Here is a 23,131-nt window from a genome sequence, read left to right as displayed (position 1 = left end):
GAAGTTTGTATACTCCTGTCAATTTTTCCACCTGTTATATTTTAGTGTAATGTCTTGGTGTTTCTGGAATTAAAGCACATTAGTTGATTTTAAAAACAACGAATCATGGAAACTTCTTCTTGGGTTTGAAATTGAAGTTAACTTTTTGACTCCTCCGGGAGCCAAACTCACTCGCTACGGTTGTTCTTTCTACAATGGAAATGAAACGTTGTTTACAGAGTTTGCCCCCAACGCTGTTGCACAAGTTCCCACTAATGTGTTACACTTGTGGGTTGACCTTCTCTCCACTTCGTCCTAAATCAGCTCCAGCGGGTGTAAGTCTGGAGTGGAGACTGTGCTGCTTTTCATCATGTGAAGTTTCCATCTAGTGCATTACATCCCATGTTCTGGTGCACTGTGTTGCTATTGTCCTTCTTAAAGTTTTCTTATTCCTGTCAGCCAGATTTTTGGTCAGCTCCTGCTCCTAGACCTTTTGAGATATCTCCACCGGTCCAACTCTGGAACGTCCGGCCGGAACCGGTGTAGTGTGGAAATTGAAGATTGTGTTACTGACCCTTGTCCTTCAAATTTTGTCCGATCTTCACGAAACTTGACATACACGATCCTTGGACCAAGCCTCACAAAAGTTACCAGAAGGATTTTCCGCCAAACAGGAAATTAGGTCATATATCGGGAACGCTTTCACGTATCGAAACCAAACTTTGTACATGAACTCGGGACTCCACTATGAGGAAGCATCTAAACTCTGCCTTGCCACGCATCATTGGGCTCGCATTAGTGAAATGCACCGGAGCAAGCACACTCTGCAGTTCCCCCGGAAATGCATTCTAGTTTGTAGACGAAAGCCCTCACCAACCATTTTTGTTGTTGTTGTTGTTCCTTGCATTTTCCTCACAGTTCTGATAGACACTACTATATATATATACTGTATGTATACATACAGACGCTCTCTGTTTACTTATTTCAGTTCCTTTTAGAAAAGTTGGTGTGTAAAAATACAGGCGTTCTAAAGCTTTTGACCGCCATCACGTGGTGGAATCTGTTGACATTCTTTAGCAATGATTCCCCCGCGACATAAATTATTATATTGTTTGTGGTCATTTCTGACTATGGTGCAGCCTGCTTTGTCCTCTGCAGAGGTGTGATATGGAGGAACATTATCCTCCATTTGATGCCGCACGATTTTCCAGCGCTTGTTTTGAATCGGTTAATTGGTTTCCCTCTTCACCCTGTGCTGGTTGAAAAATGGTTGCTGGAAATGAATGCTGTATAGTCATTAGTCACTGGGCTTGTTTTCCCCCTGACCCGGGTTTGTTTGACAAGTGTAGAGGGCACACTTTGCGTGATGTGATGAGAGGCTGGAGGACTGGATGTTAAATGCATTCAGAAAATGGCTTTTTAGCATGCCAACTGAATTCAAACCACTGCATTTTATCACTGACATCTGATATAGGGGGGCACCACTCTCATTTGGCGAAATCCCTGCATTGTGTTTCCTCTCTCACCCAAATTTTCTTCACCAGAAACAAAAGCTCTGCACTGATGTTGACCATGAATGGGCTGTTTCCTGGAAATAAGAAGGACAGAAAGGTCTCACATGGCTCACTTGAGATGTTGAGTAATGCAGGCATCTAAATGTGGTTGACTTGATGTTTACCTCTTATTTTGCCTGAGAAAAAACAGTGTATTCTTGGTGTGTCTTGGTCAGTTTCCATTGCTTATCTCTGTTAGCCAGCTGACACATCTGCAATTACTGATTTTTTTATTTATTTTTTTAATTCTTAGTGCTGATTACAAAAGTGCAGATGCTGGAACACAACACAACATGTAAACCATGGCAAATATTTATTTTAAGATAATCAGTAAAGGTAAATGAACAGAAAGCAGGAGATCTGCGGTGGAGAGGCTCCTCCGTTTCCTGATGAATGTTTATGCCTTTTTAAATATGGAAAAATATCCACCAATGTCAGATTTAACTGTACCCAAAGGCCCCCATTTAAGATGTTTTACTAGATGGTTTCAGGTTATCAAAAATATCTGTACATTTCAAAAGCACGAGTTTCATCTCACACCCCTGCAGGATCTAGTGCCACAGTCAAAGGAGAAAATGTTATTGTTTTCCTGATGTTTATCTTTATCATGGGTGAGTGCACAGTCTCAGTCATAACTTCCTGTAAATCCCTCAAGGCATAGTTTTCAAGTGCCTCTCATCTCTTGGTAAATAAAAGTTGTCATGGCTCATGTGGAGGCACTCTCTGGACAGTCGCTCACTGATTCGATTCTCGTCCTAATGAGGGTGCAGCGTAGCAGCCCCTCTGCCCCCTGCTGGACCGTGGTTTGTTAAGGAGGATGACGGGGGGAAGGCGTTAGGCCAAGACTCTGGGAATGATAAGGGGGCAGACATGCGTGAAAAGGAGAGAAGAGATAACTCTTCTCACCTGCGGGGAAAAAGGCCGTATCAGATTTTTCTTTGGCAATCACCTAAACAGAGGAAGCTGTCAAAACAGATTTGCCTGGATTTTCCAGAAAATTATCTCCGACTGCTATCGCTGTCACCTCAGAATGATTCCAATGACGGAAGAAAACGCATGCAATTATTTTACTGTTGGACTTCACCCCATAAGATTTCTTCATATCATCACTGGAGCAGTTTCTGTTCCTGGGTTAGTTGCCAGAAAGAGGCAGAAATACCTAGATGATGGGTTACTTAATGAAAAAAGTTCCCCAGGATTTGCAGAATATCAAAAATAAAATACCCCTCTTCTTCTACTAAAGCAACCACTTATGTAAGGAAAACCCTATGCATGTCACCCCTCATGACCCAAACCACAAACTCTTATTATGTGTACTTTAATCACCATCTCATATTCCTACTGGTGTCTCGCTCATTGGACTTTGGTGCTGAAGAGTAAGCTGATTACAAATGTCACTTTCCAGATGGAAAACAGATCATATCATAGACTTAAGCAGGTGTAGATTTTACTAGATGAGCCTTTTTTTAAATTGGCCGACATCCGTTTTGCCTTCTGTCACTGTTGGCCGCCATGTTATCATGGAGAGCAAGTGTCAAGATCCCGGTGTGCTTTGCTGCGTGCTCAATACAGTTAAGCAATTCTGTATCTATGAAGAAATGCAATCCAACTCTGGTGACATATGGAAGGCATAGAGACATTCAGTGAGAAGTTGATGATCTAACCCCGCTCTGACAGTTTGACTGTTGATTGCTAGTTTCCTCTTGTGTCTGTCCTCTGCCACTTGTTCTCACCATGTGGGACTGTTGTTTTCTTGGTGAGGCGTTTGTGTCCCTTGGGTTGTGTTGAGGCGGGGTTTGTCGCTATGTGATGGAATCCTTGGGAGCTGATGGAAGAAGATTTGGGGAGGTCCAGATGTCTTAAGCAGAGGCATTTAGCAACTGACACTTCCCGAAGCTGAAGGATTTCCTCTTCGTTAAAGTTAATAAAATCCCTTCCCTTCATCATACTCTTCATTCAACCTCATCACATCCATGTGTGAAGGTACAAAACATCAAACCTTGCTTAGCTAGGTCTTTTCCCTCCCCTGTCCACACAAAAACACCAACACCCACTGTTAAGTGCTATTAGTTGCCAAGCCCACAGGGGGCATCATCATCGTAACTGTAAAGCCTTGATGGCCAATCCGATGACAGGCAGACATAACATCACTGTGGTTGCGGTAGGCAGACAATGGCGCCCCATGGGAAAATGGGAGAATTGTTCGGACTCGCAATGGAGTTGAGCTGTTCCTCAACGTGACGCGGGAAGACGACGTTAACGACACAGTAAACCGTTGACTGGGAGTCCTGTCAGTACTGTCAGTCCAAGTTCACCAGCATCCTTTTTCATCTTGCGTTCTCCACTGGCGGTTGGGGGGCCCGTTGTTGTTGTCTTCCGGGAAGGGGGTTCATGTGACACGAGCGTGACGAATCAGCGTGACGATTTTTTTAAACAGAAACAGAGTAGTGTGGATGTGGCAGAAGACACTGTGTGTTTCGTGTGTCTGTTACCTCCAACTTCTAAGGGCCTGTCCACATGAAAATTACATTTTTTTGTTTTTGTTTTATCAAATCAGTGTTTTATCCACATGGAGCACTGAAACACTATTTCTTTGAAAACAGGTCCAGGTGTAGGAAAATCTTAAAATCTTTTGTGGACAGTCAAAATACTTTGTTTGACTTATTTGTCTTATGTGAACTTTTATTTTCTTAGTCGTTCCAGCTCGGTCCCTTCTGTCTCTGTTTCTTTTATTGGATAGATTGTAATGTTTACTTGTTTGAATGGTGTAGCAGCATGACAGCACAGCACACAGGCCTATGGCATATGTACGACAGCATACCGTTCAAAAGTTTGGGGTCACTTGGAAATGTCCTCATTTTTTAAGGAAAAGCACTTTTTGTTTTTTCAATGAATATAATATCTATATGTATATAGAGACCCATTTCCAGCAAACATCTTTCCAGTGTGCTAATGGTACATTGTGTTTGCTAATCGCATTAGAAGGCTATTGGATGATTAGAAAACCCTTGAAAACCGTTTTGCTGGTTGTTAGACGAAGGGCAAATTTATTTTGAAGAAAATCTGACACGCATATTAATTGCCCTTGTGAGCAATGATTTAAATCGTGTTATCAATTTCTAAATGTGAAGTGACATAACATTTGAAAACATGCCTCTGTCTGTTTGTGTTTGGCCTCAGTCGATAAGTCGAAGCTTTGAGTTGTCTTCGCCTTTTGAACTCTTGTGATGAAATCATTTAAAAAAATTATAAATTGTTGTTGTGATGGTTGTGTTTTTTTATGTATATATATATATGTTTCCAATTAGGTTTGTGGAGTTTCTTTATTGGGGCCTGTCTTGTCCAATCAAATATACATGCTTATAAGTAGGAATGTTTCCAGTGTTGTTTTGTCCTTTTTGTTCGGTGCCAGAAGTAGTCGTTAACTTTTACAGTTTTTGGCCGGAAATAATAGAGGCCCAATCCCGGTAAATTAGAAAAAGAAATGAGGAGGGATAACAAACACACAGTGCACAATGACTCCTCATTATGAGGACAGTCATAATTCTTTTGATGCCTTCAAAGGAGTCACTTTAGACATCCAAGCTAGCTGAAATGAGTTGCTGGTGAAGTCATTACACTGACACTAAATTTTTATTCAGGCTGCAAATTTAGTGGCCTGTTGGAAACACATGGGGTTTGTTCTTGTGGTGCAGTGTGTGGCAACAAACAATGCTCCGGATAATGACTTTATGCTCTCTCCCCCCTGGCAGGCTTCACACAGCCCAGAGAGCCATCAAGCAGACCCAGGTGACAGTGCAGAGGATTGGGAAGGAGATCGAGGAGAAGCTGCGGACGACGGCGGCCTGCACGGAACGGGTTAGCGCAGTCACTCGGCACCATTACCTTTTGAGTCTTCCAGTTTATTTTGTGAATTTATCATAGAAAACTCACAAAAATACGCACAGATGAGGTGCAATTTGAGATTTGACATTTTACCTGATTTGCTTCCATGCTAATAATAAACATTAGCACACTATTGAGGTAAAAACAGGGTTTAAAAACCTTTATTGGGCAAATCCCCAGATATAATTATAAAGCTATGTTAGATAATATTACACTCTTTTTGCAACTATTATATTTTTGTATACTTTTGATGGCTCCATGAAACCATGACCATCAACACTTCTGACCAAAGTCTAGGTCAGAAGTTTGTGTTCCCACCTCTTGTTGTATATTTAACATTTTCGGAGTTGGCATCTCCACAGCTGTGAAAACGCATCACCGATCCCCGAATTGACATTGTGTTTATGGTAAACACTCACTTCAAAAGCAGCCCCCAATCCCCCCCATCGCCTCTACTCTGCTGTGTTGTGCTTGGAAATCCCTGAGGCAGAAACACTTGGGTGTTTTCCTCCTCCAGGTAGACTTTGCCTGCGTCACATACCGGGATTACATTCCTTTACATGCTGAAATTCATCAGGGATGTTTTGGTGTTCACTCAGCATTTCAAACCCCCCCCCCCCCCGTCTCTCTGGATGTCACAACACAAGATGTTGAGAGTATTTAGAATATTTCTCTGGTTCAAACTACCATATACCACTGCAAAGAATTGTATGAGCACAGGATGGATCATGTGACAATATATATTCAAAATATTACTGATCTAGTCTAACGACTGTGGCCTACAAGTGCTAGAGCACCTTGATAAAAGTCTTGACTCTTTGACTCTTCCCAGAAGTCACTGACACTGAAACTGCTTTTTTCATTTTTATTATAAAGTCATCTGACAATTATTTCATCCATTATTAATGGAGTACATGTTTGGTCGATAAACTGTGAAAACATGTTGACCGGTGTTTCCCAAACTGCGACATGATGATGTTCTCTAATGTCTTGTTTTGTCCTCAAACCAAATTTAATCAGCTCTAATTATTTATTTGTTATATGGAGCAAAGAAACCAGACATTATTCACATTTAAGAATATGAGAAATGAGAAAGCTTGTTTTTGTCATAAAAAAAGAAAAGAATGAATGGATCAAAATAGTTGACGATTAATTTAGTCATCGATAAATCATCATCATCATTGCAACTCTGATGTTTGCTTTTCGTTGTCTGTTTTGTTCCTAATGATCCTGTTCTTACACCCATACTTCCTGCCACAAATGATCATTCTGCTCTTGTCATTTTGGGAAGAAGCTACAACATCAACGAATACTTTCACTGTCTTCACTACTGTAGGAAAACCAGAGAAGAGTCTCAGAGTTTTGCCTCTGACTTCTTGAACTGCCAGTTCTCTTGACATCCCTCTGTGGTTTTGCACAGATACCCAATGTACGGTTTGGAGTGCCTCTTCATACAGCTGTTACAGCTGTTACTTTCCATTATGTTCTCCGCTGGCTTTTGATATGGCTCTTTCTTTCTTTCTGTTCCATTCCCCCCCAGACGTCACCCCCCAATCCATTGAAGCAGTTCCACTATAGCCTTCTTTAGGCTTCCCACAAAAACATTGAGGCTCCATTCTTCTCTTTCAAAAACCTGTCTCTGATATTTCCCCCTCGGTGAAATATTCATTAAAACCATTTTCAGAGCTCACATCAGCTAATAAATCACATAATCCTCGTCTTCTACCTTTCTGTAAAAAAACCCGCCAACTTGGAGTGAGTGGAGCATTGTGTGGCTCTTCTAAGGGCTTCCCTCAGTGCCTCTGGTCAGCTCTGTATGATCCTTCTGTGCGTGTCATAGTGAGCATGGATCAAAGGAGGACAGAGTGGAGGCCACCAACCCCAGTGCATGGCCCTTTCACCCTCTCACCCACTCTCTGCCATTAATCTGCTGGGTTATAACATGCTCCCCCTACGCCTGCTGCTTATTTACTCAGCTGACCCACTGCTGTTTGATGTTCAGTTGGAGTCAGACGGGCCCTGCTGGTGGTTTACAGTCTCTCTCTCGCACACACAGACTCGCATGGCTGTGACCCACTCGTCAACTATGCAGCTCAGTGAAAGTGTAGGAGGCTTTTCGGTTCGTGCCAAAGCCAGTGGTGGTTAACATGCGAGCATCAGGGTGCGACACACACTGCGAAGATGGAGGCTCTATCAGTCTTCACTCCGCGACTGATACCACTCGATGTTTTTGCCACAAAACCCTCAGAAGTCTTCAAGAAGAAGCATATCTGTGTTTCCTCAGATCCCGGCCCACGATTGTTATCCAAGTGGTTATGCGTGTCAGAGATGCCGCTGTCCAAGATACAGAGTGAACAACAAGGGGTGAATCGCTCTGTTATCCCTGAGAGAAAGTGTTCTCCCTCCCATTCCCTCATTATCCATGTCATCCATCATGTCTCCATGTCCCCTCTCCTCCATTTGATCCAGCTTATTCAGCTCTTTGTCGTCATCCACGCGGTCCTTGGACGTCAACTCTTAAATTTCCCTTTGCATGTTTTCATTGTATGGTTCTGTTAACCTCTAGTCTCTCTCCTTCATCTCTTCTGGACCTCATTCCCATCCATCTGTCCATGAATCCCTTGTGCTGGTCCTCATTAGCCGGTTAGCCCACTGCAGGCTGCCCTGAAACAAAATAGAGACATGAAGCCTGATGAAGGGACGTCCCATAGAGAGGGCAAGATGTTGACTAATGACCTGCACTGATGCTGCTGCTAGTCAGGGAGCATGTGGTGACGGAGGCGCCAAGTAAATGTTTTCTTATACAGAGATAAAAACAGATAACTCAACCAGAGGTGTGAAGTAATTGTTGTTTCTGACCAGGGTTTGTGTGTGTGTATACTCTCCTGTTTTTAGGACCTTTTCTGGCATAAACTCCTATATAATTTTGGTGATACCTCATGCAATACGATAATCAATATGCCAGTGCAAATATCGATATTTTCATTAACAAATTAAGGCGATTTAACAGTCCCCTGCCAAATTAATGAGCGGAAACTACACCAAAGAAGAGTGATTTTACAGCAGGATAATGGTGGAGAGAGCCACGTTAAAGGATGGCCCATACATGTTCAATACATAGACTTTATGCACTTTGATATCTATGCTGTGAATAAATGTGAAACAATTACTCAAATAATCCATTATTAATCGATTACTAAATGAATCGCCAACTATTTTGATCATCGATTGATCGGTTTGAGGGTTTTTTCATTCATGAAACAGGATTATTTCTGATTATTTCAGCTTCTTAAATGTGAATATTTTCTGGTTTCTTTGCTCCATAAAACAAAGAAATCATTAAAACTGAATCATTGTGGTTTGTGGACAAAGTGATCATATCATTATAAGCTTGAGCATGGACATGCCTTGTATGTGGCAAACTTTAACTAGCTATTATAGCAGGAAAATTATGGTATGTAGACCTTATTAATAATATTCATTGTAGTAGTTATTTCCTTTTCTGACCTGTCAAAACAACTTGACAATACACGTAAATGCTATACGTTATTACAATTGAATAATAAGCATGGTGCAGTATAAAGGTGTGCGATTGAACAAAATCTTTGACACTGTTAGTCCAAGTTTGACAGTCGGCTTCATTCATGCTTGCATGCTGACACATCTGGACCAATTTAACTCAAATGGATTCAGTAGGAATTTGGCAGGTCTTTATTAAAGCGTTTTTAAACACCAAAATGGTTTTGACCTAATGCATCATCTCCTCTCTGTTTTCTCTCCCCGGCTGTCTGTCTTGTCTTGTTTACCGTTTGCTGCGAGCAGAAGAAAGAGCGGGAGTGCATGCAGCTGCGTATCGCCGTGCTGCGCAGCGAGCTGCAACGGCAGAGGAAGGCGCTCGGCAGGGAGATCGACCTGCGGCAGAAGGAGAGGGCTCAGCTTCAGAAGAAAGGTAAAATGGGATTCATACGACATGCAGAAGGGTGGGACATAAACTGATCCTGACTGCTTTGTTCTTCTTATGCAGCGCTCTTAATAATGTAGTTGTCAAGATGACTTCAGTTAGTGCCACTTGATGTAAGGATATAACAAAGGTACAATCACATGACTGATGGGTATTAATTTCTCTTTAGATTAATCTTAAAGTAAAATAATCTGTTGCGTCAGCCCTGCAAATGAAATGTTGCCGAGATCTACTTCAAACTTAAGTAATTCACAGTGTCATTAGAAACTAAGTGGCATTCGCCCATAAGTGACTGCTCCAACCATGTGACAGAACATGAAAGCTCATATAGCTCTATGTAGTCAATGCATCAATCAGTGGTTTTTTTGCACAGAACTAACATGAACTCATTGGCAGTCATAAAAATGAAAGGCACTGAGCTTTCTGCGACTCATTTTGTTGTCTCTTAAATTGCTTCATAACTCAAATCCAGCTCGTGACTTAATACACTCTCACCAGAGTCCCAGAACCTTTCATGTTTAACCACAAACGTCTGTTTCAGCCACTAATTTTGAAGAGAATTGAGAGAGTTTTCTTATGAAGTAGCTTTGGGCTAAGTGGGATATAATAAATTTTTTGTCAGAATAACACAATCATTCCTTTGTTTATGACTAATTTTAAAACATTTATGAACTGAGTTCCTTTATTGAAATCCTTGATAATTCTGCTCAGCTGGCATTGAGCGAAAGAGCTCACCAGCTCAGAGACAAACAACCGTTTACACTCGCATTCACACCTACGGCCAATTTAATGTCTCCAATTATCCTGACCCCAATTTGTGGGAGGAAGCTGTAATACCCGGAGGAAACCTACACATACACATGGGACTCAAACCAGGAACCTTCTTACTGCGGAGTCTACGGTTGAACTTTGTTGTGTGTGATATGGCTGCAAGAGTTTGGTTAAAATATTATGATTATTGTTTACAAAAGTACAAATTGTGATGATGATAAATTCAGCAAAGGTCTGTATGGTAGTCTTAGTGCTGTCAAAGAAAATGCACAGATGACGGATCTCTTTTTAAAGGTATATAACTTAATTTGAATATGCAAACTGTAAACTTCAAAGTAATGCAAAGACATTGCAAAATACTGTTGTAAAACTTAACAGTGACACACATCTCACCTGTAGGCTGTGTACAAACATAGTACAGGGAGTATAAAGCAAAGCAATGCTGTACACCCACTAAAGTTTTTTTTATTGAATTAAAATGCAGCTTTTTGCTGTTATGTAATTGCACAGGCTTTCATTACAATTGTAATAAGATTAAATCTATTCAGTACTATTCTGTGACCAAATACAACGTGCATCAAGTAATCGGTGCAAGAAAACCACTCCTGCACCCTTTTCCTGAGCTCTATTCCTATTCTCGAAGAAATCTGGGAAGACTTTTGACCAATCACAGGGCAGATTAGAGGCAAACACTTTCTATTGGCTATTCTACAACAGCATGTGTGTCCCATGTGTAGAATGAAAGCTACTCAGGTGCTGGCAACGACTGCTGATGCTGCAAAGAAACCTAAAAGAGGAAAGGGTTTAAAAGAGACAAGTATAACTGAGGACAACAAACACTACAAAACTAATGAAAATAGTAAAAACAATGAAATGAGTAGTATGACTAGTAGTAATATATACAGTAGATTACAATTTTAAAACGCTGTGGATGAAACTAAACAATCATCTGCTTTTCCTGTCATCCTGGCGACTGGCGAAGTTCAATACAAACTTCATTCATAATATTCTGTAAATGTATTTAACAGTACATGCAGCACTGTGCTTATGTCACTCATGTGATTTTGTTGTTCGGGAAATCTCACTTCTAAACACATCAGTCATGACCTAGACAGTATGTGTGTGTGCCTTGTGTTACCTGTTCATCACAGCGTACAGCAGAGCATATAGTAGAGAGTGTTGTCACATACAGGAAACCTCAGTCAATCCGCCCGGTCAGAGCACTGCAGTCACTCGACACACGTACAGCATATAGAGCCATTCCTGTGGTTTCTGCAGCGTGTGCCAGGTCACTAAAGGAACAGTGTTGGTGCAACAGTGTCGTATCGTTAACCGTGTGAAGTCTTAAGAGCTGAGGAGTGTTTTACTGCTGCTTGTTTCACTTCATAATGAAATAAAAGACTTGTTCGTTAATCATGAAGGTGGATACAGGGGATTTTCCCCCGCCTTTTTTATTTAGTTTAGTTCTTTAAAATGCATTCCTTGCACTCACTTAATACCGTATTCTTGTCATCACCAGTGGTGTTTGTCTTGAAGTTGTCCAGATGCTGTCTTTTAAGAAACTTTTGCTGTTTGGCCAAAGGGCAGGGCATCTCACTGAGCCGCCAACCTGCAGTGGGGATTGTCGATGATTATTGTGAAGGCTGCACCTGAATGCCGATGTCCACACACACACACACACACACATACACTCACACACTGACCCAGAGACACAACACTGAGAGGTACTAAGAGGCAGAGGGGGAATTTTTCTTTGTGCTGCACTTCTTTAAAATGGCTGTTAATCCTCTGCCTCTTTACCTGTCACCACTCCGTCTAGGGCCAAAACAAAAGATGCTGCTGCCCTCCTTCTCTGCAGCTCTTTCATGGCGTCTTAACAGACTGGACAGGTGCTCATTAAGTTAAAAAAAAAAAAAAATCCTTCTGCAGTTTTAAGATTTAAGAAAAAGTATCTGGCTGAAAAGAGCCAGTCTGAAATTTTGTTTGTGTTTTTTTCCCCCTCTCAGACTCAAAATACAAAAGCAAAAACCATATGCTGCAGAGCTTATTCTCGTCTCCCTACTTGCGTTTTAATGTTTTCCAGCTAGCATGCACATAAACATTTGTTTCATGATGTTAAAAAAAATTGCATTATTTACACACAGGACAGACAGGTGTTTACAGTATCCCATACAGCAGTTGACATGTGTCTGTTTATATTTAGGTTGGCACCGTGACATTGTTTGTTCCATCTAATCATGTCTTTCGTTTTTGGAGATGTATGTGATGTTATCAATTGGAGAGCTTAATTTTTTTATTCCAAACCTTTGTTTTCCCACACAAACAAGAAGATTTAACACAGATTTCGTAACAGGAACAATCATTTTTATCGCCATTTTAATGTCAATGTTGGTTCAATTAGTGTTTAATTTGTGGAATTTTCACACATTCCAGTGCTTATGAGACACAGCTTTCTTTGGAAGTTTTATTGACAGCTTGTGGAAGTACATTGCAATGCAATAAATCCCTGTCTCATATGGACTTAATCTCTTTTCTTAGTCGTGCTCTTTTTTTTTTTTTTTTTATCGGTACCTGGCCGTGAGGTCTTCCCATCCCTGCCTTTTGGCAAATTAATATTATTTCCAAAATTCACTCTCAAAACACAAATTACTCCGTTAGCGATGTTGGTGGAGCCATTTGTTGAGTGGTTTGCACTGTTGCCTTGCAGCAAAAACACCCAGGTTTGCATGCGTGTGCTTGAGTTTCGTCCGGTATCACTGCCGATATCTGCAACGTCATTCTAACTTGTCAAAATTGCAGTTTCCGATATCTGTAATTCAGTTTCAAGTCAAAATGACGTCACTTTTCCCGTTCATGTGTATGGGGTTTGTCATTATTGCTATCTACAATTCAGTTGCTGATATCTGTAGTAATTTTATGTAATAAAAACTAGTGCTGGACGCATGTGACGTCATGTTTACATGCCGTGGCACCAGAGTCCAGGCACCGTTTGCCAGTTAGCTCCGTTAGCGCCGTTAGCTCGCATAAAGTCGAACTGGAGTGGTCTGTTTAAGAGCAAGTTTACCGCGACTTTAGAGACTCATTTTAACAATTGGGAGTCACGTAAACATGACGTCACAGGCGTCTTTTTCGGTCAGTTGTCATGCAAACGCGCCATGCAAACGCGCCATGCGTCAATGTGCGTCAACGTGGACGCCGTTAACGTGCCCAGCACTAATAAAAACTGAATTACAGATATTGGAAACTGTAGTTTTGACTTGTCAAAATGAAGTCATCGATAGTCAATTTAAGTCTTAAAAAAGAGCTTGCCATACACCCCGCCTTTTGTCCCACGTCAGCTAGGATTGGCACCAACAGCGGCCGTCATGTGGAGGATGAAGCGATAGACAATATATGGATGTGCTGCGGTCACTGTCACCCCGTCGACAGGTTAACGACCAGCTGTTTGATACACGCCGATTTACATTAATGGCAGTGAAATCGTAGCTAGAATGTCGAAAGCATGCTTGTCTTTCTCCTCTTCACATGCACACATACTCCGGCAAAGTCCGCTGCTGTGTTTCCCACACAAAGCATAACATAGGACATTTGAGCATGACCGAAAAGATTGTTTCACAGCTGTGAATTTGAAATAAAAGTCACTATTTCCTGCCCCGCAGATTGAATGAATTTGGCTTTGGTGGGGGTCACACTCTTGTCACAATTTCCTCCCGTCTAATTTACCTCCTTCCACGTTAAGCAGAAGACATAAATCAGGTCTGTAAATGGCATTTATTGTACTTTGGTAAAGGTAGTTATTCTCACGCTCTGTCATACCGCCAGGGCTCTTAAGCCATAAATGTCAGCGGTTGGGTTTCTGAAGTGTGAGGTGCACAGTGTTGTGAAGGTATGGTGTGAGCCTAAGTATTTGTCACCTTGGAGAGAAGGTCTCATCTTGAAGCTATCATCATTAGGGCTACTTTAGCGGCAGCAGCAGCAGCAGCTCAGCTTAACACATCTACACCCTTCAGCTGCCATCTTGACTCAGGATAAGCGTTGACAGGCCAACACTCTGACTAATGACTCACTAGCATTTCTTTTTACCGATCTTCTGTCTGGAATAGACAACTTTTTAGGCTTAAATTTGTCATTTTGATATTAAAAATCACCATATTATGTTCCTATTGAACCCTGCAGGCCTTGTCGTACAAAACTTTGTATCCAAAACAATGGAAAAAATAGCTTATACTGAGTGTGTATCATATTATTCATACTTTGTTGCTTATAGGGCTGGGATATAATTCAATAACATGTACAGGATATCATTAGATGTAAAGGTGCATTATGTAATAAATCTAAAGCAACTTGCCATAAAATCCTCCTAATATGTCACAGAGACTCAGGAATAATGTTCGTATAACAAACTGAACCCACCAACAAAAACAGTACAGACAAAATATTTGCATTAAAAAAAATATTTTGCAGACTGCAAATCATGCTTATGTTTTGAAATCATGTTTTGGCATGTGGCGCCACCTACCGCTGTCTAACAATCATTGCAGTCAGTAGAGTCTCAGCTGCAGAGCAACCACCGGTTGCCAGTTATGTCAGAAAATGAAACCTAAAAGACCTCGGTATTTTGGCCACATTCTTACATATGGCACCTTTAACATTCTTCACTAGACGTAAAACAAAAGACCTATATATTTCAATGCAATGTTTATGCACTGCACAAACAACGGTTAACCATAAATTGTTTGCGTCTTGTAAATATATACATAATTTATGTGTGCTTAATTAAACAATGAGGCTGCTGCAAGGCCATGCAAGTTTATTTATATAGCACCATTCTGACACCAGGCAATTCAAAGTACTTTACAGAGGCAGAATATACATTGAATTCAAACATTACATTAATTAATGGCATTTTAAAAGCAAACAGACAAAAAAAAGTGCATGAAAAGCTCCTCGTGTTACACCAGGGTTACGTCAGACTTTAGATGCAGACAAGATAGTTTTTCCCAAATAAATGACACACTGACAAAAGGAAACAGATGCAGATGTCGATTAATCACTTAATAAATTCTTAATCAGTTAAACTTTTAACTGCAATTCCTATTCCTAGGTTTTATCACGGCCCAGTTACTGGCTCTGATTAACACAGGAAGAGCTCTGGTTTAAAAACAAGGACATAAACCCATACGCTTCAGTATAATCATATTTATGGCATTACATTAAATGTTATATATGTGTTGTTCTTGTATAATATAGAAGATAATATAGCTTAATCGCCAGAAAGCCCTGTGTGTATACATCTGCGTTTTATGATGTTGTCAACCTGTGCAGAACTGGAACTGGAACAGGTTAAAGGGCTGAGCAGATCAGATGAAACATACTTGGGCAATACATGAAAGCACGCCTGCAATACAGGCAGGCCTGTACTGTACAGTCGGTGTTAAAATGTGTTTTCATGTCATCACTCACTACAGAAGGATGGTCTGTCTGATCTGTCTGACATTATCTGTCTTCTGCGTTAATCTGATGGAGATACTTGCGAGTACCTCTATTTTCTCCCTCCCTCTGTGCGCAAAAAAGAAAAGAAAGAGTCCTCCCTCTACCTTTCATCCTCACACCGTTCACACCAGCTCGAGCAGCCTGGACGTGAGTGGAAATATGTGATAAAAAGCAGGTGCTGTGATCCGTGCGATCACACGTGTGATTTGACAGTCTAATTGCTCAGGACTCACTTCTCTGCCAGCTCCAGTCGTCCCGCTCTCCGCTAAAGATGAAGCTCAGGCTTTCTTAAGACTGGAATCATCATATTTTCCCTCCAAAAATGTGGAATGATCAATTTGATGCATGCAGATGAATACAAGGCTGAGTCAAATTTGAAAGAATAGGCGTCACCTCGTCTTCCTATGCGATCTTTTGACGTGTAATTACACACAAATTAAAATATGTCTTATATTCGTGGTCGACCACAGCTTAAAAAGATTAAGAGTAATTTTTCATGCAAAAGAAATGTTAATTCTCTGATTCTTGTTTCTTTTTATTAGGCATTTGGTTACAATAAGTAAAACATAAACGCAGAGGAAACTCAGATCAGCTTATTTATTCCTGTTTATTGTAATCCACATCTGTTTTAAATAAAATAAGGTTTTATGTTGCCTGTGACCAGAGACATTTTGTTTTTTCGGGTCGTCCTTGTGTCCGCCTGTCCAATTCTCTCAAGGCCTTTAAGGAATTTCTGATTTGGGAAGTTATGATTCCACCTGTTTGATCTTTATGAACAGAAACTATGCAACGTTATTTGTACACTGCTTCTTTAGTCTGAAAACTAGGCTATGTCAAGCAATACTATCAGACCTGATTGCTGAATGACTGGGTTTTTGAGCAAGAGAATTTACTTTTTATGGATGCTTCTTTGTATTTTCAGTCCAGCGGTTGAGTGCTACAGCACAGTGTTACTGATGCTTTCATCTGTCTTGACAGTACGAATCACTTCCTGTGTGCAGTGTGGGACTGTCACCGGGCGACTTGACGGCTTAACACCGCTATACCTTTAGCATGAACCAATAGGTTTTAGTGATGAAAGTCCAAAGGTCACTGTGAGGTCACAACAGATCAACATGTGTTTGAATGTAATGCCTCACACTCATCTTAAAATAATTTCCTCGAGTTTCATTCAAATGTCCAAGCGGTGATTAAAGATCGACACTCACCGTGACCTCCGTGTTTTTATGAACACGATGTATTAAAAACACCTGGAGGAAATTTGATTAAATCCAGCCCAAACGCTCGCTTGGACACAGGGATGGACTTGTGTGCGTCACTGCCGTGACCTTACAAAACCGTGAATGATTTATCTTACAAACGCATCAGGAGAATTAGTCTAAATTTATCACAAATAGTCTCTTAGACTCTTGGGTAAATTTTTTAAGATTTGGGCGGTCAAGGTCTCAGTGGTCTCACAAGACGTGTGTTCGGCCTATTTTTAGGTCCACAATGTGCCTGGGAAAAAATGTGCAGACTGCATTGTTGTGCAGATCCATACCCTCTGCGCAGTACTTGTATGAAATAGGTTTATATTTCAATGTATAACTCAAAATATAGTCCCTTCATTGCACTTGAAAAACATCGAGTCTGTTCAGTGTTCACCAAGTTACCGCAAACTCTTAGGTTTTTCCCACGTCGTGATCATTGATTCTGGGATCATTTTATTATTTTTGCTTTGTGGTCGAGATGACGGTCCTCGCTCAGTGTTTTCCAAACTTCTCACACTTTTTTAAATTATGACAAATTATCGCACCACAGTTCTCAATATAAATCATCATAAGACCAAACTTTTCGGTACTGTAACATTTCTGACTATATTTACTGCCATTTCTGTGCGGCCTTGTATTGTTTTTAATATGAAAACCAGCTATTTTCAAGACATGTTTTTATAAATCACAACTTCACTATAATCATGTGTTATTTTACATTCCATGTAAAAGGCTGCAAATAATAAAAATCTTCTGAGCTCTTATTTAGGACTACGGTTAACATTATTGAATATTACGAGCCCTGAACAATACGCATTTTATGTCTTTTTTTTGTTTTAGTTGTCCAACAAAATGAGAACAATAAATAAGCAAACATTTTTCTTCCGTTAAGAAGTTAAATATGTGGCGCAGGAAATCCTTTCTTCTTATTTATTTATTTATAATCGGGCTCATATGCAGCAACTGTTGCAAAGCAAAATAAATTAGAAATAAAGTGAAAACAAAACCTTAAAATGAATTTAAATAGACAGCTGCAGCATGAAGTTATTCAACGTTTTCCCATTATCTTTGTGAAATCTTAGTTTCATATTCCTGTTGCATTTACCTCCGTCGTACCATATGTGATGCTATTTGATCACATACAGTGTTTGGAGAAATACTAAATGTTATAACCCTAAATTATACTTTGCTGCTTTATGGTTTCATGCTACACTGAGTTACTGTGAGCTCGGCAATATTGCGGTTGCACAACTTCCTCAAGATGTATCATTGCTGTCCCTTATCTGTCTGATTTTATTTATTCAGCCAGCTCTGTATTTAGAGTCAGACAAATCCTGTAATCTGCATACATGTGTTGTTTATTTTCGCGTGTTGTCAAAAGGAAATTGTTTTGGCCTTCGTGAAACGACTTTGTTTCATGTTTCTCAGGTTTTAAACGGTGGATGGCATCCAGTGAAACACAAGCCCACCTGGCTGTTGAGATGAAGTGGAGCAGAACACACACACACCTGATTGTTTCCTCCTTTTTTCTCTTTCAGAGGAAGCGTTCTCCGCTCAGCACGAGAGTCTGAAGGAAGAGCGAGAATCTTTAACCAAGCTGCAGAAAGAATGCACCGCCAAGAGGTACGCGTAACCCTGTAATTAGCCGTTGCTTTATTTCTGCAAAGAAAACACATTTTTCAAATGCATTTCCCTCATTGCCAGGGGGCCCACTCAATGGTGTGATCCAGCGTGTTGCTCTACAATATTGAATTGTGATGAGATTACATCCTGCACTCTGCCTCCCACCTTGCACTTTCAAAACAAGGGGATGTTTTTGTGGCTGGCACTGTCTATTTATGTGTTCTCAGGGTTTGCACATTGTGCTAAAAACCCTATCAGACTGTGTTTGCCTTGGCCCATGCTGAGACGTTTGCAGAGGATGCTGGACACAGCTTTGTTCGTTGGAGAATTACCTGGCAGTCTCAAAGTAAACCAGAGTCCCAGGAAGGCGAGTGGGGCCTCTCAGACCAAAAAAAGAGGAAATGAATACAGAAAATTACTATCTAACTTATAGGCCCTTTTTACACCTGGCATTAGAATGCACTTTCTGTGATCTGATAGTGTTTCACCACATGCATTTACACCTGGTATTAAGATGCATCTCAGGTGTCCACATCAAGATCAGATTGCTATCCGATCACGGTCATCCCACCACTTTACGTCACCTACCAGTCTTCTTCAGCAAAGATATCCAGCAGCAGATATCAACAACAACGACGTTAGCCAAACGTGAAGTTGTAATATTGTAAGGACTCCTCTTTGCTTTTTGAAGCAGGGGAAGAAATCCTAGTTGTCTTTCTCAGCTTTTCTCCATTCTTGTTAAAACTGTAGTCCATTACATTTAAACATAAACAAATATAAAACCACTGATATTGCCCGGTGAAATCCTTTGCTGCACAAAGGAAGTTATTCATTTTATGTCAAGAGAGCAAATCATGGAGTATGACTGAAATCGCTTCTTTCCTCAGTCTGCCCCTGCACTACTGGTGTATATACCTAAATGACAAATGCACCTTTTGGTCAGGTCTGATAGTATTGCCTGGCAGAGCCAGTTTTCAGATGAAGGAGGCAGCATACAAATAATGTTTAAAAAAAGACCAAACAGAGGCAGAATAAAGCATCACCACAACAACAAAAAGTTACATACTCCCTCTTTAACACTGAACACGTCTAATTGAACTGATTACTGCAATGTCGTAAAAAGAGAGTCAAATTATTATACGTTTAGTTATTCATGTCAGTGCACTGAAAACATAAACGTTCTTGAGACTCCTTTTTACATCTGGCATTAAAACGCTTTTCATATCCAGATTGTACCGTATCGGGTATCTAGGTCTAGATTGTTTACGGTCTGGGGCCCCCGTTCAGACCTGGTTTTCAAATTTTTTGGTCAAAGGCGGATCGTGAGGAGTAGCCCCATTGGCACCTGGCATTAAAATGCATCCTGTGTACGTCTCCTGTGTGTGATTTTTAACCCGATCGCATCTGGAATTTACATGTTTCGACTGATATTTAGATAAAGACCAAATCTTTTTTGTGTTTATGGACGTATATTGAACGGGGCAGTGACCAGAAACATTATGCACAAACAAAAGCTTCGTAAAGGCCTTACATCATGGCTTAATGTATTAGAAGTGGCAGATCCTGCTGGACAGACCAGGTCAGACTGTCATTACACACCAATCACTCTCCTCTCTTGCGTACACAAAGCAGCCGCACACAAGGAAAGCGTAACGATAAGAGACTGCTAACCACAGGCGAAGCTAAATCGGAAATTCATGTGAAAGGCGAGGAACCCGGACTGGGAGGATGCATCACATTCAATCAAGGTTTTTCTCACCGAAACCTCTTTTCATCTGCGTTTAATGAGGCAGCATTTACCCACAAGAAGAGGTGTAAGTATTGAATTAGACATCCAAAGGGAGAAAGACTCACACACCCCACGCCATCCAGTCACGAGTCAGGTTACGTTAGTCATCAACTTAAGAAATACGGTTAAATCAGGGGGGAATAATGTTGTTGTGTTACTCAGACATAAGCAGTAACAGGAGCGTATCTGTAATAATGGTTCACGGTTCATTTTTTTTGTTTTCTTTGAGTTATACGCTCTGTAGAAATTGACTTTTCCATTCGCTCATCCATGCCCATTTGTTTTAGCTTCGTAAATGTGAATATTTTCTTCGTTTCTTTGCTCCACATAACAAAGAAATCATTAAAACTGAATTATTTTGGTTTGCGGACAAATCAAGACATTGGAGAACATCGGAATTTCCAGGTTTGACGAACACTGATCAACGTTTTTTAAAATTTTCTGACATTTTATGGACCAAACAATTAATCGATTACGAAAATAATCGTTAGTTGCAGCTCTAATTGTGTCCCTTAAGCCTCTCATACAGGCAAAGCCTTCATTAAAATTAAGGAAGTGCATAACTAAGAACACGTGTTGCTTGAATGGATGTATTTTTTGAAAAACCATGAAATTTAAAGAAGCTACGTGAAGAAAACATTATGTTCTCCCTCGGCCCAAAACAGTTATTTGTTCAAACCCTTATTTGCTGGTATTTTACAATTAGATTTGTGCATCGATTCAGCCACAATTTGAGGAGTAGTCGCTTGAGCGGCAACAAGAAATGTCAAATAAATTTGTTTTGTGCGGTATTATATCTCACTGGTGAATGTGGTTGTGTGTGCGCGCCTCATACAAAAAGAATATTATTTCCCACCAAAAACAACATGGAGTCTCTCTCGCTCAGCGTTGCATAACTCAGGGCGAACCACAGCTGACACTGACAGCTACTGGGGCCAAACTCAGGGACTTCTCTCTACTTCCCACAGGTTCATGATCGTCTTCCAGTGTGTTTTGATAAAGTGACAAGCAGAGAGGGAGGGGGGGGGGGGGGGGGGATGATTGATTCTGCAACGCTAATTAGCGCTGTCCTGTTGGGGGATATAAAACTGCTTGTAATTTGGCAGATATGTTGTGGTTTTGTTAACAGCCCCGAAAATTTATATAAGCCACTTACTCAGGTAGCACTCGTCCAAGTGTGGCCCAGACAAAAAGCAGACGGGCCTTAAACTGACATTAACCTGCCATCACATCGACGTGTAGCACATATAAACTCTTGCCTGTTCATCGTATTTTCCGTTACCCTTTAGGCCTTACAGTGGCTCCCAGTGGAGCAATAACTCTCCTGGTGTATTTCTACAACTTCCCATCTCCTCCAGCTTCACTGCAGTCACAGTCGCTCTGTGCTCTCCTTTGTTGTCCGCTGCTCTTTTGTCTCACAGTGTCGTCCTTGTGTCTGTTTTTTGTCTCTCCAGAGAGCAGTTTCTGAAGTGCAACGCCCAGCTCACCTTCCGCTGTCGTCAGCTCCTCTCCGAGCTCTCCTACATCTACCCCATTCAAGTGGTGAGTCGGACGGTAATGGTACACTCCTGTGCAACAGGGCCGCACCATATTGTGCATTATGCACGACATCGTGAGGACATGTGGTCATTTTGATCAAAAAAAATCCTGTTTTTCTCCACTTCGTCCAAACAAAACTACTCTTCTGTGACTAATCTACAAAACAGGTTTGCCTGTTTTAACTTCAATTCAAGTCGGGTTGGTTGTTTGTTGGATTACTGACAGGGAAACTACAGGTGCAACAAAACACCAGTCACATTCTTGCTTGATTAAGTTTGTTTTCACAATGAGAGCAGCTCTCAGCACGTTTTCCGTTGACCACATCTTGTGCGAGAAACAGGAGAAAAACATCTTTCAGATCTTAGATAACACATTTTTATCACTCATATTGATGATATTTGTATTTTCTTCCCCCTCACAGTCCCTCCAATCATTCCAGAAAGGTTAAGTCTTTTACAATACATCTATTCAAGTCATCTGCTGGAAATTCCTGAGTCCCCCCCCCCATCATAATGACTATCCCAACCATATCACTGTAACATAGCAATGTGAGTTTTTCCAATACTCTATTTTCATATAATGAAACAAACTCAACGCTGACACCGCTTTGACAATGACTGTGATTAAAAACAAGTGCTCCGTGTAGGTTTTCATCTTCTCTGCGTCTGCTCTCTGATTCATCTTTAATAAGAAACCTTCTTCTTTAAATTCACAGGCTAATCAGTCCGATTATGTCATCTGTGGAGTCAAGCTGCCAAACTCTGAAGACTTTCAAGGTAATTTGCTGTGAGTGTGTGCATGCAGAACGAATGTTTTGTCTTAGCTTGAATGCTCATGGCTTAATGGAAATGTCTGGCAGATAATATCCTAGATACAGTAGCTATGATATCATCATTTTGGCGACTCTTACGCGGCAATTTCGAGCATTATGTGGGCTGAAAACACGATGTTATAATTACTTGTGTGTTATTAAAATGCATAAAAGACATAATGGCATAATCGTGTCATCAGTAGTGACCACTATATTTACCCGCGAGGAAAGATTGACACCCGACTTTAATGCGACTCGTTTCGTACAATTAAAATCTCAATTTAGATACACATGGCGACTGTTTTTTTTTCTGTCGTCAGCCATCGCTGAACTCGTGAAGTGTAAATACGTTCAGCAAATATAGTCCGTGGAATGCAAATAGATTGGGTCCACATACCTTGCTGGGTGAATTTGTGTGTCGTCAATTATTATGTCAAATATTAGGGTTTATTAGGATTTCAAAAGCCCTGCTTGAAG

The 23,131-nt window shown here is 40.8% G+C and overlaps 1 protein-coding gene across 1 annotated transcript in view; it reads left to right on the top strand.

Annotated features, from left to right (window-relative positions):
• The window catches only part of uvrag (UV radiation resistance associated gene), a gene marked incomplete at its 3' end in the record, with an annotated part of 91,710 nt that overhangs the window by 11,349 nt on the left and 57,230 nt on the right, over window positions 1–23,131 (top strand). The window contains exons 7-11 of the mRNA XM_083910771.1: window positions 5,285–5,390; window positions 9,240–9,366; window positions 18,431–18,515; window positions 21,759–21,846; window positions 22,559–22,619. Coding sequence (XP_083766897.1) covers window positions 5,285–5,390; window positions 9,240–9,366; window positions 18,431–18,515; window positions 21,759–21,846; window positions 22,559–22,619 — 467 coding nt within the window. The remainder of the gene's footprint in view (window positions 1–5,284; window positions 5,391–9,239; window positions 9,367–18,430; window positions 18,516–21,758; window positions 21,847–22,558; window positions 22,620–23,131) is intronic.

Source organism: Microchirus variegatus (genome assembly GCF_963457635.1).
Source record: "Microchirus variegatus genome assembly, chromosome: 2".
NCBI lineage: Eukaryota > Metazoa > Chordata > Actinopteri > Pleuronectiformes > Soleidae > Microchirus > Microchirus variegatus.
Note: the sequence above shows the minus strand (reverse complement) of the source record. Positions and strands in the feature narration are given on the sequence as shown.